At 39.8% G+C, this 25,649-nt stretch overlaps 1 protein-coding gene across 5 annotated transcripts; it reads left to right on the forward strand.

The window, feature by feature from the left end:
- Positions 1-387: 387 nt before the first annotated feature.
- LOC103468308 (histone acetyltransferase KAT7-like) lies at positions 388-24,233 on the forward strand. 5 transcript variants are annotated; one of them, XM_017306351.2, is made up of 16 exons: positions 388-573; positions 2,370-2,514; positions 5,226-5,459; positions 8,864-8,917; positions 9,008-9,148; positions 9,286-9,368; positions 10,729-10,815; positions 11,999-12,097; positions 12,184-12,294; positions 13,886-14,077; positions 14,166-14,255; positions 14,347-14,487; positions 15,091-15,184; positions 15,343-15,489; positions 19,168-19,274; positions 19,360-24,233. In XM_017306351.2, exons 1-16 carry the CDS (start codon positions 559-561, stop codon positions 19,456-19,458), a joined length of 1,839 nt encoding a protein of 612 aa, XP_017161840.1. In that variant the 5' UTR covers positions 388-558; the 3' UTR covers positions 19,459-24,233. The 5 variants fall into 5 exon arrangements, with proteins under 5 accessions (XP_017161840.1, XP_017161841.1, XP_017161838.1 ...); XM_017306352.2 differs by having other exon boundaries at positions 8,867-8,917; XM_017306349.2 differs by having other exon boundaries at positions 8,864-9,148.
- The last annotated feature ends 1,416 nt before the right edge of the window (positions 24,234-25,649 follow it).

A 25,649-nucleotide genomic window follows, 5' to 3' on the forward strand; every position in this document is an offset into this window, starting at 1 on the left:
CCAATATAAAGCAGTTAAATTTATTTAAAAAGGGATAGAATGTTATTTATAAAGTGCTGAAAAGACCTTGGTGGTCATTTCTTGAGTTATTTATTTCAAGAGACCGGTATTCTCGTGTAGGAGTCCATTAAGTGCACCCTCTCGATAAAAACGAAGCCGTAAAATATTGTGTAGAGGCGCAACTTGCGGGGGGGGTGCGCATCTTAACGTGACACCGGTGTTGTGGTCGAGATACAAAACAAAGGTATTAACACTTTATGACACACATAATTATTATTTCAAAAAACATTTTTATTCTAATCCATTTATATTTGTTAGAAAATATTAAAACATCTAAACGACTTTTTAAGCTCAGTGGCGTGGCATCATCTGGCGGAGCTATTTTGTCAACGTACCGAACTTGCTCCGCACTCAAGGAAGTGCGGGGAAATTTGTGCGCTTCTTCCAGCCGAGTTGGTCCATGTTATGCTTTGGTGGCGTTTCTCTTTTGCAGCTTATATGGAAGCTTGAATACTTTCCATAAAAAGTAAAGGATAAGATACTTCCACAGCTGAAGATATGCCACGGAGAAAGGTGAGAGACGACGTTAGAGGCTGTGGCAGTGCAGTAAAACGTCATGGCTAATGTTAGCCGTGGAAATGAAACTGAGGCTGGAAAACGAACGCCGCTGAGGCGCTTGAATGTTTTTCTTCAAGGTGTTAATAACAAACTGCGCATGTTTTAATAACTCACTCCAATAAGAGTTATGTTTGTGCTAGAGCTATTAAGCTAAGCTAGCTCACATTTACAGCGTAGTTGCAAGAAATTATTGTTGTTTCTTAAACGTCTTATTACTCTTTGATTACTAGTTTAGGTTGGCTCTTCCTCCAACTTGCCGTGTTTATGGACAGAACGGAGTTTAACGGCTTGTAACGGTCACTAGCAAACGGATGAGGACGGGTTGTTTTTTGGTTTCCACAGGATAGAACGCTCTACACCAAAACAACGCTCCGATTGGACGGAGTTTGAACTACGGTTGCGTTAATTGGTTGGACTTGTGCAAGTCCCGCCTCACCTCTAACTTAATTGGTGAAATGCAAATAGGATGCACGGCCCTCTTGTTGTGAAGTTGTCAAATATGCAGCCATGCTGCCAAAGCATTTACCCATATTTTCGTCTGGATCAAACGGTTCAACCAGGATGTCGCGTCTTGGAACATTTTTTGGAGGATAAGGCAAAAGCACGAAAGCAGTTTTATTTCTCTACTACAAATGCAAATGTTTACTGTTGCTTGTACGTCAGCTGATGTCAGTGTATCCTTACAGTTTACAGTTCTAGTGTATAATTTATTGACTTTTGGTATATGATCGATGACGGTTACATATTTAATGACCTCCATAGTTCCGTGAGGTGTCTTCTTAATTGCTGCAGTTGAGTTTCTCTGAGGTTCAATATTTGCTACATGCATTAATGTTTAAATACATGTAGGCAGGGGCGGCCCAATCTTGGATGAGGCCCCAGGCAGTTTTAATGGAGGGGGGCAGTTCTAGCTAAGCCTATCGCAGTTACTGTAAGCTTATTTTGGTTCACAAGTAACCATGGATGACAAAAAACTTTTACTTATTGATCTATTTATAGAGAATTATAAATAAGTTTTATGCTTGGAGCTCTAAGGATTGGTATACATACTAAGCAAATCCTTAGTATGTATAGAACCGTATACATACTCACCGTCTATTTTTTATTTATTTTCTTTTACAATTTTTTAGTAGTGTTTGAGTTGTCGTTTATTGTAGCTATTTATTCATTTTCAAATCTGAAGTAGAGAAATATGTATAAAAAGCAAGCCAAAAAATACTTATATGTAATTGGAACTCATCTTTGTGGAAAGTAGGAGTGCTCACTCCAAACTTTTCTGTTTTTACAAAGAATTGGTAATGTATCTATTTTATAATACTTTTCATTATAAAAATATATTTTTTGTTATTAAAACAATCTGCTGATTGTTTTAAAACTAATTTTATCTGTCATACTGTACTGTTAGTTAATTAATAATTGGAAAGCAAAAGGTACTTAACAGTGATAATTCAGGCGGCACGCGTACTTTTGTGGCACAGGAATAAAACCTGGGTTTTGCTCAATCCAAAGGCTTATTTCAAGGATTTCTTGACAAAGTTCCAACAGGAGATGATGAGCTGAAGGTAATAAATAGAAGGGGTGATGTTTCCCGTCCAACATGGGATCTCTGCTAAATAAATCACTGGTAAAAAGAAACGGGCAGGGGGATAAAATTCTATGCATATATTATATATACAGCATATACACATGCTGTTTTTGATTAAAAAAAACAAAACAAAGAGATATTTTGCTGACTGTTTCTGGTTTCTCAGAGAACGGCAGGAAGCAGCTCGGATGGAACAGAGGACTCAGATTTTTCCGCCGACCTCGAACACGTCAAAGCTGCAGTAAGGGCGCGTCGGCGCAGCAGTACGCGCCTGACTCGGTCATCCCTGCGCCTCAGCCAGAGCTCACAAGGTAAACTGTTCCTACCACTGTTAAATAAGTAAACAAGGCCATAAAATTAGTCTATTTTTTAACAAGTTGGTGGTTAAAAGGAAAAATTTTTCTTTCTTAAAACTTTGCCCATTTTTCAGGGTTGTTAGCAATATTTTAGGGCCCAATTTTTATCTACTTATTTTCCGATTGGAAAAATGCTGTATAAGTTTTAAAAAAAAATTAAACTTATTATGTTATGAAACCTCAGATTTTGACTTCTGTTTTTCTTCTTAAAGATATGTAAAATGTCATAACAAAAATTTACCATTTTAAAAATATATTGCCATCAGTGCAACTTGGCTACAGAGGCAGTTGTCTGTGGTTCGAGTGCCGGCCACAGGCAGACACGGTTGAATAAAGGTCACAAAAATCTTCAAAAGTTTGCCAGTAAACTATCTACAATTATTTTTTGGTTAGAATTCTACCATTTTCAGACGTTAGTAATGCTGAACAATAAAATAATTTCAATAATTTATTGAAAAACGGACAACAGTACATCAGTACTTAGCCTAACTGCTAATGGGATCTGTACATCAGTATATAGCTGAGAAAATTTTATTATGAATTAATAAAGTCCTCTACTTCTCAAAGGAATTCAGAGATTAGTTTTTGACTTTCTTTTTTTTTTTATTTTTTTTTTTTTTAGAAATGTCAGTATTTACTATTTACACTTTATTACATATATTTTAAAATAGTTCTTTAAGTTAATATTATAACAGAACTTATATTAGAAGCTGAACTTTTTAGTTGAAACGGAATCTGGATGATCACAGCAAGTTAATTTAGAAAATAACATTGTAACAATTTTATGTAATAAAGAAACTATGAAAATATTCCAGAACAACACAGCCCTTTTAAATGTCAAAAATCAGAATGCAGAAATTGTTTCCGTTGTTTTAAAAGGTTTATGTCAGTCTGCCTTTTCCTCATCGATACGTTTCCCGACCGCCCTGCACCTTAGGGGGTTAAAAAAAAAAGACGCGCACATTGCGCAAAACTCTGAAACAGGAGAAGCGGGACATAAATCGGAGCGACGAACTAGATGTGAATTATGGCATAAAAACAGAATCCGACGCTGAACAGTGAAAAAATCAACACATTTGAAACACATGACGATTAGGCAGCGCAGCAGGTGATTAGTGAAAATTACTGATGATGAGCGTCAATAAATAATAAAATAAATCTAGCAACAGGAAAGAAACTAAAGTGGACATAACAATAAACCAAGAGAGGATAAAACTAATCAAAGGAAACTAAATGGAAATTAATGAAGAACAAAATGCAAGAATAAACTAAGAAACTAAAGTAAATACAGGGGAATAAACTTGTATGGCAAGACCTTTAGAGCAATAATTAATTCAGAGTACTATATGGCAAGAATAAACAGACACTGTTTCCAGATAAAAGGTAAAATAATTGTTGAAATGTCATGGGTTTGTTGAGACCACATCTAGTACTGAGAATAAATATATATCTTACAGACCATAACAGTAAATAACTGATCACTTATTTATGTTTTTAATTAGATTTGATATATTTATTTCTTCAATATTACTTTTCATGTCAGTGTTAATGTCATGAGGCTGATGACTCCATGACACTTTCAGTTTGACTCATTAGGATTTGATTAAGAACCAGATTTGTTCTTTGTAATTCCTGTCCAGTAAAACTATTAATTTATAATCAATAGACAGGTCTATATAAAGATATAATCCATGTTTCTGTCTCATATTTGTATGGCATTAAAAGGACCTGGAACTTTAGTTTTTCCACTGAAAGCTCTGGTTTGCACAATAAATGCCATGTGGGTGAAGTTTTATGGATGATACTCTGATGTCCCATTCTCCTGAAGGCAGCACAGAGCTGCACCACCAGAAACTGTCAAACACTGAAGAGAAGAAGAGTTATGATTAATGTAGTTACAGTTCTATCCATGTTTTAATGTTGCAGAGCTCAGTCGTTTTGCAAATAGTTCAAAGTTTAAACTGGCTTGTTGTACATATTTTATCTGCTCATTTTGTGGAATATTTAGCAAATATAAAATGGCACAAAATATGAATATTGTTTCCACTCTGATTGGCTGCTGTTAGGCCTACCAATTTTAACTTGAATGTTCATTGCATTTTTCTTAGACGCCTGTGAAAGTAATTTCTATTCACATGGCTTTTTGTTCTCTGGGAAATTATTTTTGATGATAAATAGAGAAACAAGCATAAAAACCAAAACATCTACAATAGTGATAGTAATATTAATGGTAACATAATGGTCAGTGCAAAGTAGCCTGCAAACTTTTTGGTGGGGGGCGGTGAGGGACCTGGATAAGGACTAGGGGGCGCTGGCCCAAAAAACGTTGAGAAACACTGTTCTAGAGCCAAAAAAATCTTTATCAAATTTTTGCTTTGAAATTCATATATAGAGTTTTTTTTTTTTAGAAAATTTCTGTGATTAACCTAAAATTTTATTATTGAATTGTTATAAAATCTTTTGGTTGAAATTTACTCCTTTTCTTCCCATCTACAATGGCCCTACTATGCCGTCAAAAGGCTTTGACTGAAACTTTCTCGAACAGCTTTCCTTCTAGGGTCGTCCTCTGTTTAGCTGCATCCACCTCTGAGATTTGAATTGATAAAACATCATGGTGGTGATCTAAAGTTTGTCTCAGAAAAGTGGCATTTCCTTCTTCCTTCTAGATAACTCCAGCTTGTTACTCAGCGGCTCCCCGGCTGCTGCTGCTCACGATGAGGGCCCTGATTCCGCAGCGGAGCCGGCCCCAGCAGCAGCAGCAGCAGCAACAGCAGCACCCGTCTCCGTCTTCTCCTCTGGACGCAGGATCACACGTAGCCAGCAGGGGGCGGCAAACCCCAAAGCCAAAAGATACCATTTGCGTCAGAGCAGGTCGTCTGGCTCAGACACAGAAGCCAATGGTGAGCTGCAGTTCTTCCTTTCTGTCTTATAAAAAGATAAAGATGAGATCTGAGTTAGAGGCATAGAAAAGAGATGAAGGTGTGAAGCAAAGCAGCAGAGTTAGGGGATATTTTAGGAAGTGGCTTATAGAGGCAAGAAGGGAGAACAAGAGGCGGAGGATCTGTATGTTTCTTATTTTTTTCTTTTTTTCTTATGATGCAGGTGAGTTGATATAAGTCATATGAAGTCAGTCTGTTCCTGGTTAGAAAGGGGAATAATAAGTGTTGCATTAAAATTGGAGGGTTTGTCAAAGGAACCAATGACAAACCTTCCTGAAAACTGCAGCTGTTCCCAAACTTTACCCACAATGAGGTGAAGGCACATCCATACAAGTGTTAAAAAAAGATAATCCTTTTACTTTTGACGTCTTATTTACCGGGACAAAATAAAAAGACCTGATTCATATCAAGCTAATACGTTAGACAAATATAACCTCTAATGGAAAAAAAACATAATATATTAGGTCATTTATTTGCATCTCTTACTTAATATTTCTTCCAAAGTATTTCAGTTAAGTTGAGCTCTGGACTTTACCAAGATGTTTTCCTTTTTCACTGTAGAATGACAAGTTCAGCATATTGAGTGGATCATATAACAGATGGATCAGCAGCAATTATTGTCTTCCCAAGACCATTGCTTCTTTCTTTCCACATCGACATTGTCAAAACTCCCGCTTTTCTAAAAGTGGCTACACGAATGATAAAAACATCATAATAATTTTTCTTTGTGCCATGATACTCGCAGCCTTTCCTGTTATATATTCACCATTTATCTTGAACCCCAGCCTTTTACATATGAACCTGCAGCTAGAGCCAGCAAACCTCGTTTGACTTATCAAGTTGACATCCAGCTTCCTGCTTTGCCTCAGTGTGAAATCTATTGTTAGAAACTGTTACGTCAGATTTCCCGAGTCCGCTCTTTAATTACAGTCACTGAGTGGTGTCTCTTGCAGATGCAGAGCAGGTGGGGTTTTACATTGTGGAAATGTTTTGCATAAATAAAATATCTATTTTTAAAATCTGATGGATCTGTTTACCAGTTGCGCGCTAAGACTGGAGATGGAGATGAATCTCATCCCTGATTTTATTTTAAAGAAACCTTTCCCCTGATGATAAAGGTTTTTACGCTTGCTTGAGTTGGCTTTTAGCTTTTCCAAAAACTGCGCTAAAGGGAAGACGGGAACACGTTTGACAGTAAGTTTTGAAACTAGAGATGTGCCGATCAAGTTTTTTCCTGCCGATTACCCATGAGGGCCGATCACCAATTCCGATCACATAATTTCTTTCTTTATTTTTTTTATCATAAACACTACCGGTTACATTATGTGGAAAAAGGAACCATGAATTCACCTTAATTTAGACAAAAACTTGTTTTTAATAACTTTTTCCAAGAAGAAAACTAAACAAAACAGGCATTCTGCAAATTGTACTGCTATCGGTAATACTATCTTTAACAGACTGATAACATATGAAGGCTCTGAAGAGGCTAAATAATGCAAAGAGCCAAAATAAAACCTCTCACCATTGCTAAAAAAATTCAAGTATAAAACTTAACATTCAAAGGCAAATACAGGTTCCATTACAATAAACAATCCAGAGTTACTGAATGAAAACTTCCTGATAGCAAGGCGGCTAGCTGATTACTGCTAGTTCTGAGTGGCTGTTTCTGACTGAGCGGAGTAATTATGCAGAGCAGGGAGATCGATTTTTTTTTTTTAGAGATTATCTGTCTCATGTTAGGACAGCGAAAGTTTTAATATTTATGTAAAATGTATTTTTTAGGATAGATGCTGCAGCTTTAAACAGAGGTTTGGTGTGAGAGTCACTACCAGGTGGAGCAGAAGCGGCGCTCCGTCTGTGAAATATTACTACCTGTAGCGCGTAGCAGCGGTTCAACAGCGAGAGCAGAACCAGCGTCTTACATCGCAGCTCGAAGACTTAAATAATTTTGCGGGTTATTTGTTTAGCTTTCTGACCGTCATGCTAATCCGGGTGAGTGTTTGTAGCTGTGCGCTGCTTTACCTGCTATCTGATCCTCCATGTCTTTTTTACTGCAGTGAGCCTCGATGTAGCCAAACTCCGTCAAGTATGGCATTGTTTTTATGTCGCATTATCTTCGTTGTGTTGATGCATTTTGACGTGCTTCAATTTTCCGCCACAACACGCAAACTTCCCCATTCACTCAGTGCGTTATAGTTCCACATCGCTTAGAATTTGTTGCTGCGCGTTTGCGCAGTGTGAAGGAAAGAGGAGACCAGTTGCACAGGCAGGCTGCGAAATGAGATGCAGGTGATCGGTATCGGCAACAAGAACCAATGATCACCAATCATGCACTTTTTCATGAAAATCGGCCCGATTATGATCGGTGACCGATCGATTGGCACACCTCTAATTGAAACTATACCTTTACATGACTGATTGGATGTTTCCGCTGTTGGCATGCGTGAGAATTGCATTTCTTTCTGTAGGTCTCCAGACAGCATGTAAATTCACCAGTACTAGTTAACATTACAGAATAATTACAACTTGCCTGAGAACACATTTCTGAAAACCTCTTTCCATTTTTCCGAGATTTGTGGTCTGTACTAGTTTGTAACTTCTACTTACTGTTTTTCGCAGCCAAGCATAATGTCAACATCTGACATTTGAAGAGCCTAGTTGATTCGCTCCAAACACATTGATAGAAATACAGCTAATTCACATTTTCTCTTTTTTTCTTTTTTTTTTTGCGACATTTTAAAAATTCACTCAAAATTCACTTAGAAATTGGATGGAAACATAGCTATGGTTTTTGACTGGGCTAATTGAGATGGAAATTGACCAGTTCTATTCACAACCCAATTTTCTTGTCAAGAAAATTTCTGCTTTTACTATGCTACTCTACTAAATGTAAACTTAAAGAAAAAGGACTTTAGTCGCAATAGAAAGATAAACAAAAGAGAACAGAAAAATCTGTTTATGTGCTATTTTTCTTCACAACCGTATTCAGAGTTGCTGCTGCTACTTCCCTAACATGCTGGTCACACAAACAACCACACCTTATGTGTTAACTGAAGGCTAAAAGAAAAAAAAGAAGAAGAAAAAAGCAGAAAAGAAAACAGGTTGAAATATGTGCTTTCATTTGGCAGCCAGTCTCACAGCTGCCCGATCTTCAGCAGCAGTAACATCATTCTTCACTATTGGATTTATCTGAGTGCTGCCACTGCTGAAGGCTGTTAATTGCATCTGTATGTGTGGACATATGTGGCCTGCAGAGATTCCCCCCTTAAAATAAATCAGAGGGAGTAAAGGGCTGTAAGGATGCTTTCATTTCAAATAAATTGACATTAGAGTTTAGGATTTTTAATCTTTCTCAACTCGCCCAGCAGACGCAAAACAAGGAGCGGACCAGGACGAGACGCCCCCGCGGACTCCAACAGGCAACGCCCCATCCTCGGAGTCAGATATTGACGTTTCCAGTCCGAGCAATGACCATGTGTCTTCTAACAACAATATTGTCGTTTCACAAGAGGAGGACGAGAGACTGGCGAAAGAGCTGTCGCTCAAAGAGGCTGCCGCCCACGACCTCTCCCATCGACCCAAACGACGACGATTCCACGAAAGCTACAATTTTAACATGAAGTGTCCGACCCCAGGATGCAACTCACTCGGTGAGAGGACCTAATCGCTACACAGATTCCCTCCCGCCCCCCCTGTCAAATGTCATACCGCTTTAAATTTACTGCCTTTCATCTGCAAACATCCTCTCATCTTCCTCTTGTTCTCACCCGTCCTGTTTTTCTCCCAGGTCATCTAACAGGAAGACATGAGAGACATTTCTCCATATCAGGCTGCCCGCTATACCACAACCTCTCTGCTGATGAATGCAAGGTACACACACACGCTCCACACACGCACACACACACATACACATGTTTGTATTCCATACATACTAGGGCTTTGTATTGACTTGCATTCATTTTAGTTACTGTAGTTAAGCCTAAACCAGACATTTTACCTAACCCTGACAATACTAGTCTTTTCCTAACTCTAACCTTAACCAAAACCTAATTCACACCTCAACTCTAAAGCTAACTGCTAAACGTAAACAAAGGGGTCTACTGTATCAGGACTGGGCTTTGGTCCCCCTAAGGCCCGTCAGTCTTCAAAAGGTTAGTAAAATGTCATAAATGGTCCCAAAGAGCTAGGCAAGTACACATAAAGACCTTAAAGATCCAACGTCCTTTCTATCACAAGGACTTTGGAATTTGTTCTATTATTTTTTATTCATTTCTATAATCTAGCCCTGATCCTTACCCTAAACATAACCATTACCAGTACATGCACAACCCTATACCTAAATATAAATTCAATTCACAAAACCTAACCTATAACCCAAAAACAGCACCACTTCTTCTGAGGCTCAGGTTTGGGCCCCAAGAGCAGCAGTCAGTCCCCACAACTGATGTGTTAGGACGATGGTCCTCACAATGTATCAAATACAAGAAGACACACACACACATCTGTGGACTTCAATAAAACTGAGAACTTTGTGTTGTCTTCCATTCATTGTAGTAACTGTATTTATACCTAACCCAGACATTTTCCATAACTAGTGCTAGTCTATTTCTAACCTTAACCAAAACATAATTCACATCAGGCCTCTAAACCTAACTAGTAGACCACAGTAGAAGTGAAAAAATATGAGAATCAGGAAAAAGTTCTCATTTATCAAGGAAGACCTCCTTTTGTGGGTTAAAACAGTGAATGTGATCCCCTATATAAAGATATACAAGTAGACTGCACACACACTCAATAAAAAATCTGCAAGGATTTCAGATAAATTGTGTGGAACTATGACAAAATAGTCACACAAAGCTGGAATGACTGGAAAGTACCCAAAGCCATACATTTACACGTTGCCTTGCAAAAGTTTTCACACCCTGGAACTTTTCAACCTTTTATGATACAACTACAAACTTCTACATTACATTGTTTGAGGATTAATGTTTGTGATCCACAAGCATAAATCTGACATAAAACATAAATCTGACAACCATTCTCCTCGTTACTGAGGAAACATGTTAATGGTCGAACTGGTCCTCTGGTCTGCCATCACACCAAGTGTCCGGTGAATGAATGTGAAAAAAGCAAGAGAAGCAAATAGAAATTGGCATGCTGTAGAAACATGGAGGAGGCTGCTGTTGTGTTTTTGCTACGGGGCTCCAGACAGTGTTGATTTGTTTGACAGGGCAAGGCAACGACACGCGACAAGCAGTCCGAAGAAAGGACGCTGTCGCACCGGCAGGATGAGAACAGACACTCCACAAGGCACCAGGTAATGTGCTGGAAAGCAAAAACACACACACACACGCACACACACACACACACACGCACACACACACACACACACACACACACACACACACACAGGTTTGTGTCCCTCCTGACTCGTGTGTTGCTTTTTGAGGTAGGAACAGCTGAGATCGCACTGCTGGTTGTCAGGGTGGCAGGGTCAGAGCGATGACGAGTTACTGTCACTTGGTTCTCAGTAAAATCCACATCTGATGCACCTGTTTACTTGATTTGATAAGAAGTCTGAAAGGAGATTATGAGATTCGAATAAACAAAGAGAAAACAAACACAAGTTATTTTTATTTAATTCGAAGTCTTTCTATTCTTTTGATATAACCTTGTGTAAAATTATCACTGCATTTTTAATTGGTTATATTTTTTTTATTGATTTGTTTAAAACAGCTTGCCAAGTGTGGTGTTAAAACCTGGAGTGATGGATGTCGCTCCTTTATTTTTCTCACCGTGGCTGTCTATATTTAAAATTATTTAAGATTTTTGCTGTTTTAAAACCACAACTTCTTAAAACCTTGACATACTTTGGTATGTCAAGGTTTGATTGTTAGTGATGTAACAATCAATTAGTCAAAAGTCAAAATTGTACCACATCTCTGCATCTTAGTTGGTCAGAAAATTACAATTCTGATATTTGAATCTTTTTACTTATGCTGCATTTTATTGGTACTTTTGGGTGAGAGTTTCTGAGTTTCCAATTGAAAATACAACAAAAACATTTCCTGAATTCAGAACTCTGCCTTGCACTGTCAGAAGTCACTGAGCATCCAATCATAGTTATACAAGTATAAAGTCGTAGTAAAACCAGAACAGTAGTAATATTATGAGAACAAAGACATTAGAATATGAAAATCGCCGTAGTACGAGAATAAAGTTGTAATATTACTAGAATAAAGTTGCAGTTGTATGAGAATAAAGAGATGGTACCAGAATACTTATTGTGGTATAATTTTAAGTAACTGGTAGAAACAATGAATAAGTTATAAGTAATTAGTTTATGAAAACATACTCCGCAGCTAGCTAACATTTTGACAGGTGTGAAGATGTGAATTTAAGCAACCTTTCTTTTTACATGATACCTCTAGTCAGCCCGTAATCTTCATCTGCGAAGGTCCAAATCAGCTTTTTGTTCATACCAACTGTGTTTGTTCCAGGCCCCCACAGACGGACAGCAGCGCTACAAAGATAAGGTGACAGAGCTGAGGCGGAAGAGGAACTCTGGCCTCAATAAGGAGCAGAAGGAGAAATATACAGTAAGCAGAGAAGAGACGTCAGACCCAATCTTCTCCACGTTATAAAAATCCCACTTTTCTCGTTATTTTTCCCCACTTGCTCCCAGGAACACCGACAGAGCCACGGGACGAGCCGGGAGCCGCTGCTGGAGAACATCACCAGCGACTACGACCTCGAGCTGTTCAGGAAAGCGCAGGCACGTGCCTCGGAGGACCTTGTAAGAGAGAAAACTCATCATCACCTCCCACCCTTCCACTTTTCCTTCCTTCTGTTTTTTTGGTTTTTTGTTGTTAACCTCCCCCGCTTCTCCCTTTTTCCTACCTCACTTCTCTTCTTCTCTTTTTCAGTCTGAAAACCTTCCTCTGCAGCCACAGCAGGAGTCTCAGATAGATTTGGTAGTTTGGACGATCACTTCATGTCATTCCATGTTCATTTCTGATACTTCAGATGTTAGCTGATATTGAAATGTAACCCTGTGAATTCACTTCAAAAACACAAAATCTTACCCTAGTTTCTAGTGCAAATATCTTCGTACACTTGAAATAGGACTAAACTAACTGACAAGGAATTTTTCTGCAAGAAATATGTTTTAAGTCAATAATTTTTGAATATTGATTTAAAAAATCTAGTTCTACTAACAGATTTGTTTTTCCTTTATAACATTGGAAAGATGTTTTATAGAACTGTGCCTGTTACAGTAAGTAATTAGCCAATTAATAACATGATAAATTAAAATGAACTTGATCATTTCCATTCTGATGATTAATATTTTTTGACAGGCAATTTTGTTTACAGAAACATCATAGCCCATTTTATTTACGGTTTCAGTTGTGCGTGGTTTTTATTTCCGTTTTATTTATTGCTTTTTGGTTGCCGTGTTTTCATTTGGATATTAAAATAATCTTCCAGTTCCAGTTCAAAGTGTTCTATGCAAAATTTAAAGTTACTGTTTTTTGAGAGAGCAAACTTGCATTATTATGCCATCACAAATATATAACTTGACAAAACAACAATATTACAGATTATCTCAATAATAACAGGGACAGCTTATGGTCCAGCAACATTTATTCTGAGAGGCCTAAATGAAGCTTGTAATTTTTAATATATGTTTTTAAACATGTCCTGTCTGGCAGTGTGTCAAGGTGAGGCCCAACGGATTTACTTTCACAAGCGCAGGATTACTGCTTTTTCCATAATGCTCCCCTTGACATATGGGAGAAACTTTATTAGAAATTTCTTTGGGTTTATTCCAAATTTAATGGACACAGAGAGAAAAGGAAAGGGAGAAAAATGGGGAAAAGGTTTGAATGGAAAAGAGTAAAGAGTAGAGAAAGAACCACAGAGGGAACACAAGTCAAGACTCTTGAAGTCTGCCTCTATACCTGCAGAAAGAGAGAAAAGAAAACCGAGAAACCACAGCAACAAACAACGTATGCATATATATAATAATAAAAGTTATAAAACCATTGGAATGTACATGGTAGTACAAGATGTATTTAGTCCAATGATATTCAAGAATGTTCACTAGAAACTAGACAAAATACTTGATAAGATTTTTATTTATTTTGTTTGTTTTTTTTCCAGTCCAGGTGACTTTCATCTATCCAAGTGAAGCTTATAGCATTACTTTCCCATCCGACTTTTTCTTCCTGCGCCTTTAATTTTCTTGGCCGGTTCCCTCCACTAAGGCGGTTCCTTTGTCTTCCCTTCAATAATTGAATCTTTGTTCCCGCCTTTTCTTCCCCGTCTCCTCTCCGCCGCCTCTGGTCCCGTTTGCCCCGCCCGTCTGTCCCGACCCGGCTGCGCAGGAGAAGCTCCGTCTGGCCGGCCAGGTGTCGGAGGGCAACAACATGATCAAAACCATCGTGTTCGGCCGCTTCGAGCTGGACACCTGGTACCACTCGCCGTACCCCGAGGAGTACGCCCGCCTGGGGAGGCTCTTCATGTGCGAGTTCTGCCTCAAGTATATGAAGAGCCAGACCATTCTGCGCAGGCACATGGTAGGGCACCCCTACTGCTCAATGTTTGAGTTAAAATTTTGGTTTTGAGAAAAAAAATGTTAACCTGAAGTTGTTTTTGCTGCTCAAGGCCAAGTGTGTGTGGAAGCATCCACCAGGCGACGAGATTTACAGAAAGGGGAACATCTCTGTCTTTGAGGTGGACGGAAAAAAGAACAAGGCAAAGCTTTACATCTGTAATCCCTTTCACTAACCGTTGTCAGGCAAAACAAATCGGCTTCATCAACCCGTTGTCTTCTCTCCACTCACAGATTTACTGTCAGAACTTGTGTCTGCTAGCGAAACTCTTCCTGGACCACAAGACGCTGTACTACGACGTGGAGCCATTCCTCTTCTATGTCATGACGGAAGCTGACAACACAGGATGTCACTTAGTTGGATATTTCTCCAAGGTAACGTCTCCAAAAGCCTACTGCTTTCTCACTTTGTGGAAACTGGGCTGCTTGATGTTAGCCTGTGAATGCAACACCAAGCATTCCCTTGTAATTATCTAGATTTAAGTTTTTAAAGCACCAGGAAGTTGGAGGAGTTCATACTAGGGCTGGTCGATAAATCGATTTTATCGATTTGTCAAATTTAGATTTTTGGAAAATCTAGTTGTTGTTTCTTTCCACCGATGGACTGCTTGGGCTTCCATAGTTCATAGTGATGTTATCCCATCTAAGAACTACCATATTGTTTGATAAGACTATTCTACAGGTTCTATTTATTTTGACTTTGAATTCAGGTCAACTCAAAGAAAGAATGATTGAAATAAAAGCCAGGGATTTTTATTTTTTTTAATGAATGCATATTTTGCAGACATTGTACTTTTATTTTCGGATTTTTATGAATATAAGCAGTACAAAAGTATTCAAAAATTATGAAGTTATAGTAATTTTGTTGAGGGAGCAACATGGAGCTACTGCCTAGCGTCATTTCATACCCAGTTAACACGGTTTCCAGCCCAGGGGCCCCATCCTGCTCTGTCACTGCAGTTTCCTCTCCTTCCACAGGAGAAGAACTCGTTCTTGAACTACAACGTGTCCTGCATCCTCACCATGCCGCAGTACATGAGGCAAGGTTACGGAAAGATGCTCATTGACTTCAGTGAGTACAAACACTGCTCTCATTCACTGATAAATGTTGCCTAATTTAGGAGGGTGCTGCTCAGAAAAGGTTCAGCAAAACTGTTGCATGTCTTTTCTGGTCTGCGCAGAGAATTCAATTAAAAACAACTTTCTCTCCTGTCCAAAAACAACAAACAGGCTACCTGCTGTCCAAGGTGGAGGAAAAGGTGGGCTCGCCTGAGCGCCCCCTGTCCGACCTGGGTCTGATCAGCTACAGAAGTTACTGGAAAGATGTTCTGCTGCGGTACCTCAACAGTTTTCAGGGAAAGGAGATCTCCATCAAAGGTTGGAATGTTTTTCTTTTATTATTATTTCACCTTTATTTAATCAGGAAAGTCCCATTGAGATTAAAAACCTCTTTTTCAAGAGAGTACTGGCCAAGAGGCAGTAAAGTACATGCACATTCAAGCACATCATACAACAATTAGAAGTAGTTCTGATGTGCTTGAATGTGCTTACTGAGTACAGATTTTGAAGGAAAATTCTGTAGAATTTTTCACATCATGGGTTCACTGATTGCAGTTTTCTGGCCAATCACCAGTAAACCAGATTTTGGGCAGCACCTTTTTTTTTGTCTGAAAAGTTGCTGTGGAGAAGCAGCATTCAGTTTCTTTGTTCCACTAATCTGAAACAAACTTCCAGAAAACTGCAAAACTGCCGAAACAGTTCCTTTAAATGAAGGCTAAAAACTGTTTGATTGATTTAAAGCTGCGTTTGAATCATAATAACTGGAACATTGATAAATATAGTCAAAGTACATGAACTTGATACTTTTGATATTCTCATTTGACAAAATCGTGTTTCATAAATTAGTTACTGTATTATTTTTTTATGCTCTAAACACTTTGAAATTCTTGGTTGCTGAAATATGCTATAGAAATAAACTTGACTTCACTTTGAGAAGATGAAATTAAAATGTTTCTCATTTCCAATTTGCTTTGTCATGAATGAAATACATATTTATCTAATTTAATCCGTCATTGATAGTACTAACAGTATACCGTATTTTCCGCACTATAAGGCGCACCTAAAAACCTTCAATTTCCTCAAAAGCCGACAGTGCGCCTTATAATCCGGTGCGCCTTGTATATGGACCAATATTGAGCTACAACAGGTCTAGCAACTACGGTAAGCAGCCGCCGACTTCATTTTCCCCCGTAGAAGAAGAAGTGCGCAGTGCATGCTGGGATAGAGGTCAGAACGCTGGTTTGTTAATAAAGTTTGATAATACATTTAAATTCTGGGGCTTTATGCCCCTGGCAGGGTCACCCAAGGCAGACAGGTCCTAGGTGAGGAACCAGTCAAAGCGCAGCCCGAAGACCCCTTATGATGGAGACGAACTTTGGATCTGGCGTCCTTGCCCGGACGCGGGTCACCGGGGCCCCACTATGGAGCCAGGCCTGGAGGTGGGGCACGATGGCGAGCGCCTGGTGGCCGGGCTTTTACCCACGGAGCCTGGCCGGGCTCAGCCCGAAGAGGCGACCTGGATCCCCCTTCCAATGGGCTCACCACCTGTCGGAGGGGCCAAAGGAGTCGGGTGCATTGTGTTACGGGCGGCAGCCGAGGGAGGGGACCCTGGCAGTCTGATCCTCGGCTGCAGAAGCTGGCTCTTGGGACGTGGAACGTCACCTCTCTGGTGGGGAAGGAACCGGAGCTAGTGTGCGAGGCTGAGAGGTTCCGGCTAGAAATAGTCGGCCTCACCTCGACACATGGCTTTGGTTCTGGAACCAGTCTCCTTGAGAGGGGCTGGACGTCGGGCAGGAGTGGGCATACTTGTTGCCCCCCACTCCAGACGCACAGATGATGGGTACCGGCGGGCGAAGCGGCATGCGGTTCGGGTGGTCGCTGAGGCAAAAACTCGGGCGTGGGAGGAGTTTGGAGAGGCCATGGAGAAAGACTTCCGTACGGCTTCGAGGCGATTCTGGTTCACCATCCGGCATCTCAGGAGGGGGAAGCAGTGCAGCACCAACACTGTTTATTGTGGGGATGGTGTGCTGCTGACCTCAACTCGGGACATTGTGGGCCGGTGGGCAGAATACTTCGAAGACCTCCTCAATCCCACCAACATGCCTTCTGTTGAGGAAGCTGAGCCTGGGGACTCTGGGTTGGACTCTCCAATCTCCGGGGACCAGGTCGCCGAGGTGGTCAAAAAGCTCCTCGGTGGCAGGGCCCCGGAGGTGGATGAGATCCGCCCGGAGGTCCTTAAGGCTCTGGATGTTGTAGGGTTGTGTTGGCTCACGCGACTCTGCAATATCGCATGGACATCGGGGGCAGTTCCCCTGGATTGGCAGACTGGGGTGGTGGTCCCCCTGCTCAAAAATGGGGACCGGAGGGTGTGCTCCAATTACAGAGGGGTCACACTCTTAAGCCTCCCTGGTAAGGTCTATTCAAGGGTCCTGGAGAGGAGGGTCCGTCGGATAGTCGAACCTCGGATTCAGGAAGAGCAGTGTGGTTTTCATCCTGGTCGTGGAACACTGGACCAACTCTACACCTCAGCAGGGTCCTGGAGGGTGCATGGGAGTTCGCCCAACCAGTCTACATGTGTTTTGTGGACTTGGAGAAGGCGTTCGACCGTGTCCCCAGGGGGGCCTTGTCAGGGGTTCTCCGGGAGTATGGGGTACCGGGCCCTTTGATACGGGCTGTCAGGTCCCTGTATGACTGGTGTCAGAGTCTGGTCTGCATTGCCGGCAGTAAGTCGGGCTCGTTTCCAGTGAGAGTTGGACTCCGCCAAGGCTGCCCTTTGTAACCGACTCTGTTCATTACCTTTATGGACAGAATTTCTAGGCGCAGCCGAGGTGTTGAGGGGATCCGTTTTGGTGGCCTTAGGATCACATCTCTGCTTTTTGCGGATGATGTGGTCCTGTTGGCTTTATCAGACCGTGATCTGCAGCTCTCACTGGAGTGGTTCGCGGCCGAGTGTGAAGCGGCCGGGATGAGGCTCAGTGCCTCCAAATCCGAGGCCATGGTCTTGAGCCGAAAAAGGGTAGGGGGGCGGGGGAAGAGAGACAGAGACTGCGGCAGCAGCGTGTTGGTTGGTCTGTGTTACCCAGAAAGCAGTTGGGCACAATATCGCAACACCGTGAGTGAAACAATGACTGGGGCAGACTACTTTATAAAGCACTCGGGGACCTTTTCTTTACAAATGTGGATGTGTAATAATAGAGTAAGGCAACCCAAACTGTATCGTCTATTCTATGCGCCTTATATATGAAAAAGTTTTAAAATAGGCCATTTATTGAAGGTGCGCCTTATAATCCGGTGCGCCTTATAGTGCGGAAAATACGGTAATTGCTGTATTTGAAAGACTTTAAAGTCTATATTCTTTAAGGGAAAAAGCGCTGAAGTCACATTCTAGAGCTAAAATATTTAGCAAGATCTCTACAGTCTCTCATTAGCTGCGTTTCCATTTCAAATTTGCCCAAAACTTTGTCAGTATTCCGCTAATGGCGAAAAAAATAGAAATTTGCAATTGCGGTGTTTCTATTTTAAAAGAAATGGAAATAAAATTGCACATGGATAAGCTTGTTTATTTAAAAAAACATGCTGCGCATCATCCTCCTACCACTTCCTGTCATCTTCTTTGTCGTTTCTGTCAGTAGTAACATCAAACTGTTGATCATTTGACTTGTGTGATGTGAGTTTTGCAAAATACGATCATTTTGATGGTGAAGAAAAAACCTATCAAAAAAATGTCTTTTTTTTTTTCTTCAAAATTGCCATATTTCCATTAAGCTAATTTATTTTGGTAACTCTAATTTGCGCAATTATTTGGTCAAATTAAAATTGATCATTTTAATGGTCAAAATTAAATGATCAAATTAAAATTGATCATTTTAATTAGATCATTTAGACACCAGCTATATTGGTACCAATCAGTATTTGAACCACTGAGGACCGTGGATTCGGCAGGCGCTGCTGACCCCGCCACCCTAAAATCCTTTAATTTCTCCTTTTCTGTTGCAGAGATCAGCCAGGAGACGGCAGTGAATCCGGTGGACATTGTCAGCACACTGCAGTCCCTTCAAATGCTCAAATACTGGAAAGGAAAGCACCTGGTTTTAAAGAGACAGGTGAAGAACTCGGACTGTTGTCTTTGGTTTACAGTTTATTTTCTCAGCTAGTCAGTAACTGTCTTTTTTTCCTTTCTCTCCGAAGGACCTCATTGACGACTGGAAGGCGAAGGAGACCAAACGCGGTAATGGGAAGACCATTGACCCCACGGCCTTAAAATGGACGCCGCCCAAAGGGACGTAAAGGAGCTTCCTTCTTCCTCCTCCTTCGTTCACTGGCGTCCTCACAGCTGCAGCACAGTCAGATCTGACTACCGTTCACCATTTCTTTGGGTTCAAACAGTTTACATGTTGACTTAAGTGAAACAAATATATCACTATGTAAATTTTAAAGGTTTTTATTATTATTATTCCTGCGATTCACACGCTAAAATACTTTACATTAAAAGGAACAGTAGGGAAAATGTGGACAAAGTTGGACCTGGATTTTAATAGGGCTTGGACTGATGATATGAAGAAAAAAAAAGTTATACTTGAACTAGACCATTAAATTTATGGGTTAGTTCATGAGAAATTTTTACAAAATGGTTATATCAAGATATATAAATTGTGATATTTGCTGTATACATGAAGAACTCTTCTGGAGTTCCTATAAATTAACTAATTTATGCAAAGACAAACTTGACCTCAAAGGGTACAGGGTAGATAAAGTTTTACACTTTTTATAAATTTTAGGTTAGAAGCAGAGTTAAACGCGTAAGAAATTTCTTTATCGTTTCTTTTTAGATTTGGACCGACGGTGTCTTGCAAAAGTATTCATACCCACTGATGTTGACGTGCTTTACATTAAACCTCCTCAGTCTTGAACTTTTTATAGCTTGTAACTGGTTTTCCTCCAAGATTTCCATGTCTTTAGCTCCACCCATCTTCCAACTCTTAACAGCTTTCCTGTCTGCTGAAGGAAAACATTCCCAAATGACCAAAAAATTAATAAAAATGAAGGAGTATGAATACTTTTTGCAAGGAACTAACTATAAAGCCTTTGCATGCATGCAGGATGTCTGAATCATCGTGTAGTTTGGTCTTAGGTCTCAGTGAGCCCGTGTGTTATCTGAAAAGTGAAACTAATAGAGCGCCACTCGCCTGCCTCCTCACTCAATTAGTAACGGGCACCAGACGCACCTGCTAATCCAATCTGTGGCGGGCGGCATCGAACTGGAGCCGCACCTCGTTCCGCTGTGGAGATGCAACACAGGTCAGCAACACGTTGACCTATGCGAACACGTCCTGGCTGACGCAAACCAGCTGGCCTGGCTGGGAGTTAGAAGGACACACCCTGAAAATATACAGTTCAAATATGAGCTCTGAACAAGTGGACTTTTTAAAAATAATTGTGTCTTAAAAATCTATTTAGAGTTAAAATTATAACTATTTGTCTTTCAAATATCTAGAGAAACTCGTTTACACACTGTTTCCAACTTTAATGGGATGATTTCCTTAGACGTTGCTTGTAAAATCAATTTGCTTTTATTCTAATTTCTGTGTACAAGTGAGTGGAGTGAACCAGCACTTCTTACCAATCTGCATCTGAAGTCAACATTTTAAATCCCACTAAGTATCAAAAAAGAAAAATTGATTTGGAAATATTTTAGTACCTGCAGTGATTGTGTAACCCTTCATCTGGTAACGTCAAAAAAATGGAATCAAAAAATGTCTGTTTGAACCCAAAGTAAATAACCTGTTCGCGTCTTGTGTCTTACGTTCAGTCTGTCTCGGCGGTCAGTTTGCCAGGAAGCTATAGCTGCCACTGGCCACATTCAGACGGCCCTCTGCTGTCGGACAGATTGTCACCTGGATGTGGGTGTGGGATCGATCACCTCTTGCCTGTTTTTACTCGTTTTCGTATCACTCGTGATGTTTGCTGTGTCCGAGGCTACACACGTTTGTTCTGTATCCTTTCGTTTTTAAAAGTTCTCATTTCAGTTTTATACTTTTTCTACCTCTGAGGTTTTACTACTGTTTAACAGTTCAAGCAACTGTTGTTCTGTGTTTTCCTTTTTACCATGTGTTGACAATTTTATTTTATTTTTTTTTTCTAATGGTTTAACCCACTTGGCGTTTCCCTTCTTTTAGTTGGATTAATGCTATTATTTACATTTTTCTCTTGGGGGTATTTATATTCTTAACTGTAGAGCGTCAAGGGATGTTTTATTTAGCTGGACTGGCTTTCTTGTAAATATATTTATGTGAGACCAATATGTAGAGCTGAATGTTGAAAGGTCGTTTAAAAAAGGAGGATTTCAGGTCGTCTAACCCACCAAACAGTGACAGATTTTTCTTTTCTTTTCTTTTTTTACATTTCAGAGGTTTATTGCCTGCTATAATAAGTGACAAGACTGAGTCAAAATGTGTCACTTTTGCACATTGTCACCACTTGTTACAGCAAAAAAAAAAAAGAGAGACAGGGATGATTAGGGTATAAATGAGCTTGATTAGCAGCCCACATTGACAAACCGAAAGGGGTTTTGTTTTATTAATATTTGTATCAGTAATTAATCTAATTCTATTTATGTGATTAGTCAAAATCTGTTAAATGCACAGTTTATTATTTTTGAGAATATGCTGTAAGATAAATAAGCTAAAGCCTATTACCGTTTTCGTTAGATTAGCACAAAGACTATGAGCCGTTAGCTAGCCAGGTTGTTGCTTCTTCTGCTCCTGTAATTGAACAATTTAAAATCAACCAAATGTAGAACATATTTATGGGACTCACCTGAGTCCTTGTTTAGAACAAAGTCAATCTTCTAGTTTCTTTTTGTTTTAGTCTTTGAAATAAGCTGAGCAAACTGAATAGTTCAGCTTAGTTTTGTACTTAGCTACCCAGCTGCTAGCTTTGGTTTGCACTTTTTTTTGCTTTACAGCTATCCTTACATAGCTTCTTACTGGGCTAAACAAATCCACTATAGCATAGATTTGTACTTAGCGACCACCAGTATGGGTGGTTGTTGAGCATAGCTTTGTACTTAGTTTAGCTAAGCTATCTGAATGGTAACTTAGCATAGCTTTGTACTTAGCCAAGCTAAGTGACTGTCATCTTAGCTTTGTTTTGTGTTCAGCTAAGCAACCTGATTGGTTGTTTAGCATAGGTCTGTACTTAGCTAAGCTTAATTTTGTGTGGTAGCCTAGCATCATTTTTTTTAACCTATCTAAGCTAACTCACTGCTGTCTTAGCTTTGTGCCTGAATCTGAGTGGTTGCTAAGCAATCTGAAAGGTAGCTTAGCGCAGCTTTGTACTTAACTAAGCTAACTGTCATCTTTGCTTTGTTTTGCATTTATCTAAGCAGTCTGAGTGGTTGCCTAGCATAGCTTTGTACACAGCTAAGCTAACCAACTGCTGTCTTAGCTTTGTCTTTAGTTAAGCAAACTGAGTGGTTACTTAGCACAGGGTTAGCACTTGGCTAAGCTGAATAACTGCTGCATTCACTTAGCTTTTATTTACCTCAGCAATCTGAGTAGTGGCTGACCTAAATTTGTATTCAGCTTGCTTTATACTGCTAGCTTAGCTTAGCTGTGTACTTGGCTTACAAGAGCATGCTATCTTAGCTTTTAGTTTTGTAAGCAACAAGAAACGAGATAAGTGGCTTGTGATAAAATTGAAGTCTCAACATCATTTGATCACAAAACATGCATTTTTTTCCCATTTGATGTTTTGTTTTAGAGCTTTAAACCTTTAGTTGCTGACATTTCTTTTGTCTCTTCCAGACTGTAGTTTATTTGTACATTTTGTCTAGTGCGGTGTAATATATTCTTTCTGTAAAATATGTGAAGTTGAAGATGTTCTCACTGTTTCTTTGTTTCCTCTGTTCATGCATCTGTAGAAACATGGCTGCCAGGCCGATCTTAATATGTTTTTACTTAAATTCTAAGTAAGGATTATTTTTTTGTGCCAACTGTTAAAGGCAAAGCACACTCCATTGGTTTAAAGTTGTCAAAGAACAATAGTCTATCTAAGGAAACTCTTCAAATGACTGTTTCATACTTGACTGTGAATCTTCTGGTGTTGAGCGCTCGTCTTTTACAACAAAGCATAGCTTGAACCTGTTTCCTGTTTCTTAAACTTGGGAGAATGGTTACCTTGTTTTTAACACAAAAGGAATACATCCTATTTGGTAATGCTTTATTTGAATGGTGTCTATAAGACTGACATAACACCTGTCATGAATATGAAGACACTTCAGGAATGTTTACGTCTGTTGTCATGAAGTGTCATTCGGCAAATAATGACACTTTCAATGCAAAATTGACACATTTAATGGACTTTTAATGCTACTTTGCATTAAAAGTGTAATTATTTACCGAACGACACTTCATGACAACATCATAAACATTCGTAAAGATTCCTTCATGTTCATGACAGGTGTTATGTCGTGTTTATGACTTCAAATAAAGTGTTATCTCTTATTTTATTTTAGAACATGAAATTCTCATTTGATGATAAAATAAACTTGAAATAACGGGCTCCATCCACACCACAGATTATTTAGTCAGAAATAGTCTCTGTGTTGAGCGTGTCAGCTCATTGTAACTATGGTGAGATATTCTCACATTGTGTCTTTTGTATGCCTGGAAGTCACCATATCCATTTTGTTTCTTTTGTAATGTGTTTTTTTTAATCCAATTATTGTTTCTGTATTATTTGTACCTTTTTTGGTTGTTTTGGTTTTTGTGCCAATGGCAGCTATAGATAGACAGCTTCCGAACTTGTTACAGGTCTTCACCTTCCTAAATATAAATAGAAATATATATATATATATACATATATATATATGTCACCAAGTAAACTTTCCATCAGCTTCCATCAGTCAGCAGCAAGCTGTTGTATACTGCTACTACCTAATAAACCACTCACAAAGCAGCAACAGAGAAAAGTAGCGAAAAGTGGCATTGGTATGTAGCTCAGTTGTGCTTTTGCACTTGCTTCGCCCCCTTCCACCTAATAAATGCAATCGTTGAAACAGATGGTCTGGTGTGTTTGTGTTTTTGTCTTTCACTTTGCCACAGGATCACACTAGAGAAGGTTAATACTAAGAAGTCACCGGGAAATCGATAAAAACTTTAAGTCGGGTTCAATTTACAAGAAATAAGTCGAAAGCCATGCAAACAAAACTAAGACCTTTAATTTTCACCATTTATATTTCAACGGACTTTGGTGCCATTTTTTTGTCATTTCAGAAATGCCTTGAAACCAAAAAGTGTCCTTGAATTCGTAATGAATTTTATTGTTTGGAATGCAAGACAAATTCAAATGAGCAGAACCAGTGGCGCAAAAAGTGGGTATGCAACGCATAGGGGCGCTGCACCAGAGGGGGCGTCAAAACCACGTCTGGAGGGGGCGGCACGCAGATGATGTCTTCTCATACACTTCAGCGCACTTTACGCTCCTTCACCTCGCGCACATAACGGGGTAAATGTAGAGATTTTTACCTGTCACGTGTCTTCATCCCGGGGGGGAGGCGATTTATGTTTTCACATACACTTGGATAAGATATAGTTGTGACCCTGAGCAGAACAGTGCCTCTGCCCGCTCAGTGTTTGTCCATTCACACATTCAAGGATTTTTCTGTGGAAGGTAACTCTAAATTATTCTTGGAAAATTTGCCTGCTCGTGGATATTTTTCTCTTAAAGCTCTCCTGCAGTCTTAGTGTGACGCTCAGGAAGAGTGCAGCAGATGTCACGTTTGGACAGCGAGGAACGGGGGAGGGTGAACAAGGGCGCATTGTCCAGTCGGACCGTCAGTTTCCGAAACCACAAAAGAAAGCAAGAAGTTGGGGAGAGAAAATGCCTCGGTACAATGGAACTTGACATACTGGCTGGTGTTTACAAAGCAGCCAACCCAAGAGTGGATGCAGGATTAAGACAGTCTCCACTGTGTACTAATTCACATTAAGGTATACTTGGTATTTGAACTGTCAAAATTGACAGTTATGTGCGTCTCAAGTCTTCACAGAGGTTCACATTCCTGTAAGTCGGCAGCCCTAATATAAACTCTAGAGCCAGAACTGGAATGGAAATGGTTTAGATCGCATCAAAGTTCAGACTTAAATCCAAATGAGTGTCGGTGGCAAAACTTGAACATTTATGTTCGCTAATGTTTTACAGCACATTTATGTACCCTGGAGCTACTTCTCAAAAAAAAAAAAAACCTGTAAAAATGTTGACTGTCTAGAAATGCCAGCCTGCTCAAGGCACAAACCCCCAAAAATCTTCCAATGAAAGGTTGGCTGACATTATTGGCTCATTGGCGATCAATAAATATGCTCACCACACTAATCAATTTTTTATTGGTAAAACATTAAGAGCATCTTTTTTTTGCAGAGATTTGATTGATAACCTGTTGTGGGTGTACACCACCTGCTGCCCAACAGACGTTAGCA

This window comes from Poecilia reticulata, chromosome 8 (genome assembly GCF_904066995.2).
Source record: "Poecilia reticulata chromosome 8, P_reticulata-male-v2, whole genome shotgun sequence".
NCBI classification, from domain to species: Eukaryota; Metazoa; Chordata; class Actinopteri; order Cyprinodontiformes; family Poeciliidae; genus Poecilia; species Poecilia reticulata.

Excerpts from the sequence above, each read along its gene's own strand:
- LOC103468308 (XM_017306349.2), top strand. Across the intron at positions 14,256-14,346 it reads TGGACGGAAAAAAGAACAAG|ATTTACTGTCAGAACTTGTG; the intron begins GCAAAGCTTTAC and ends CTCCACTCACAG. Across the intron at positions 14,488-15,090 it reads TAGTTGGATATTTCTCCAAG|GAGAAGAACTCGTTCTTGAA; the intron begins GTAACGTCTCCA and ends CTCCTTCCACAG.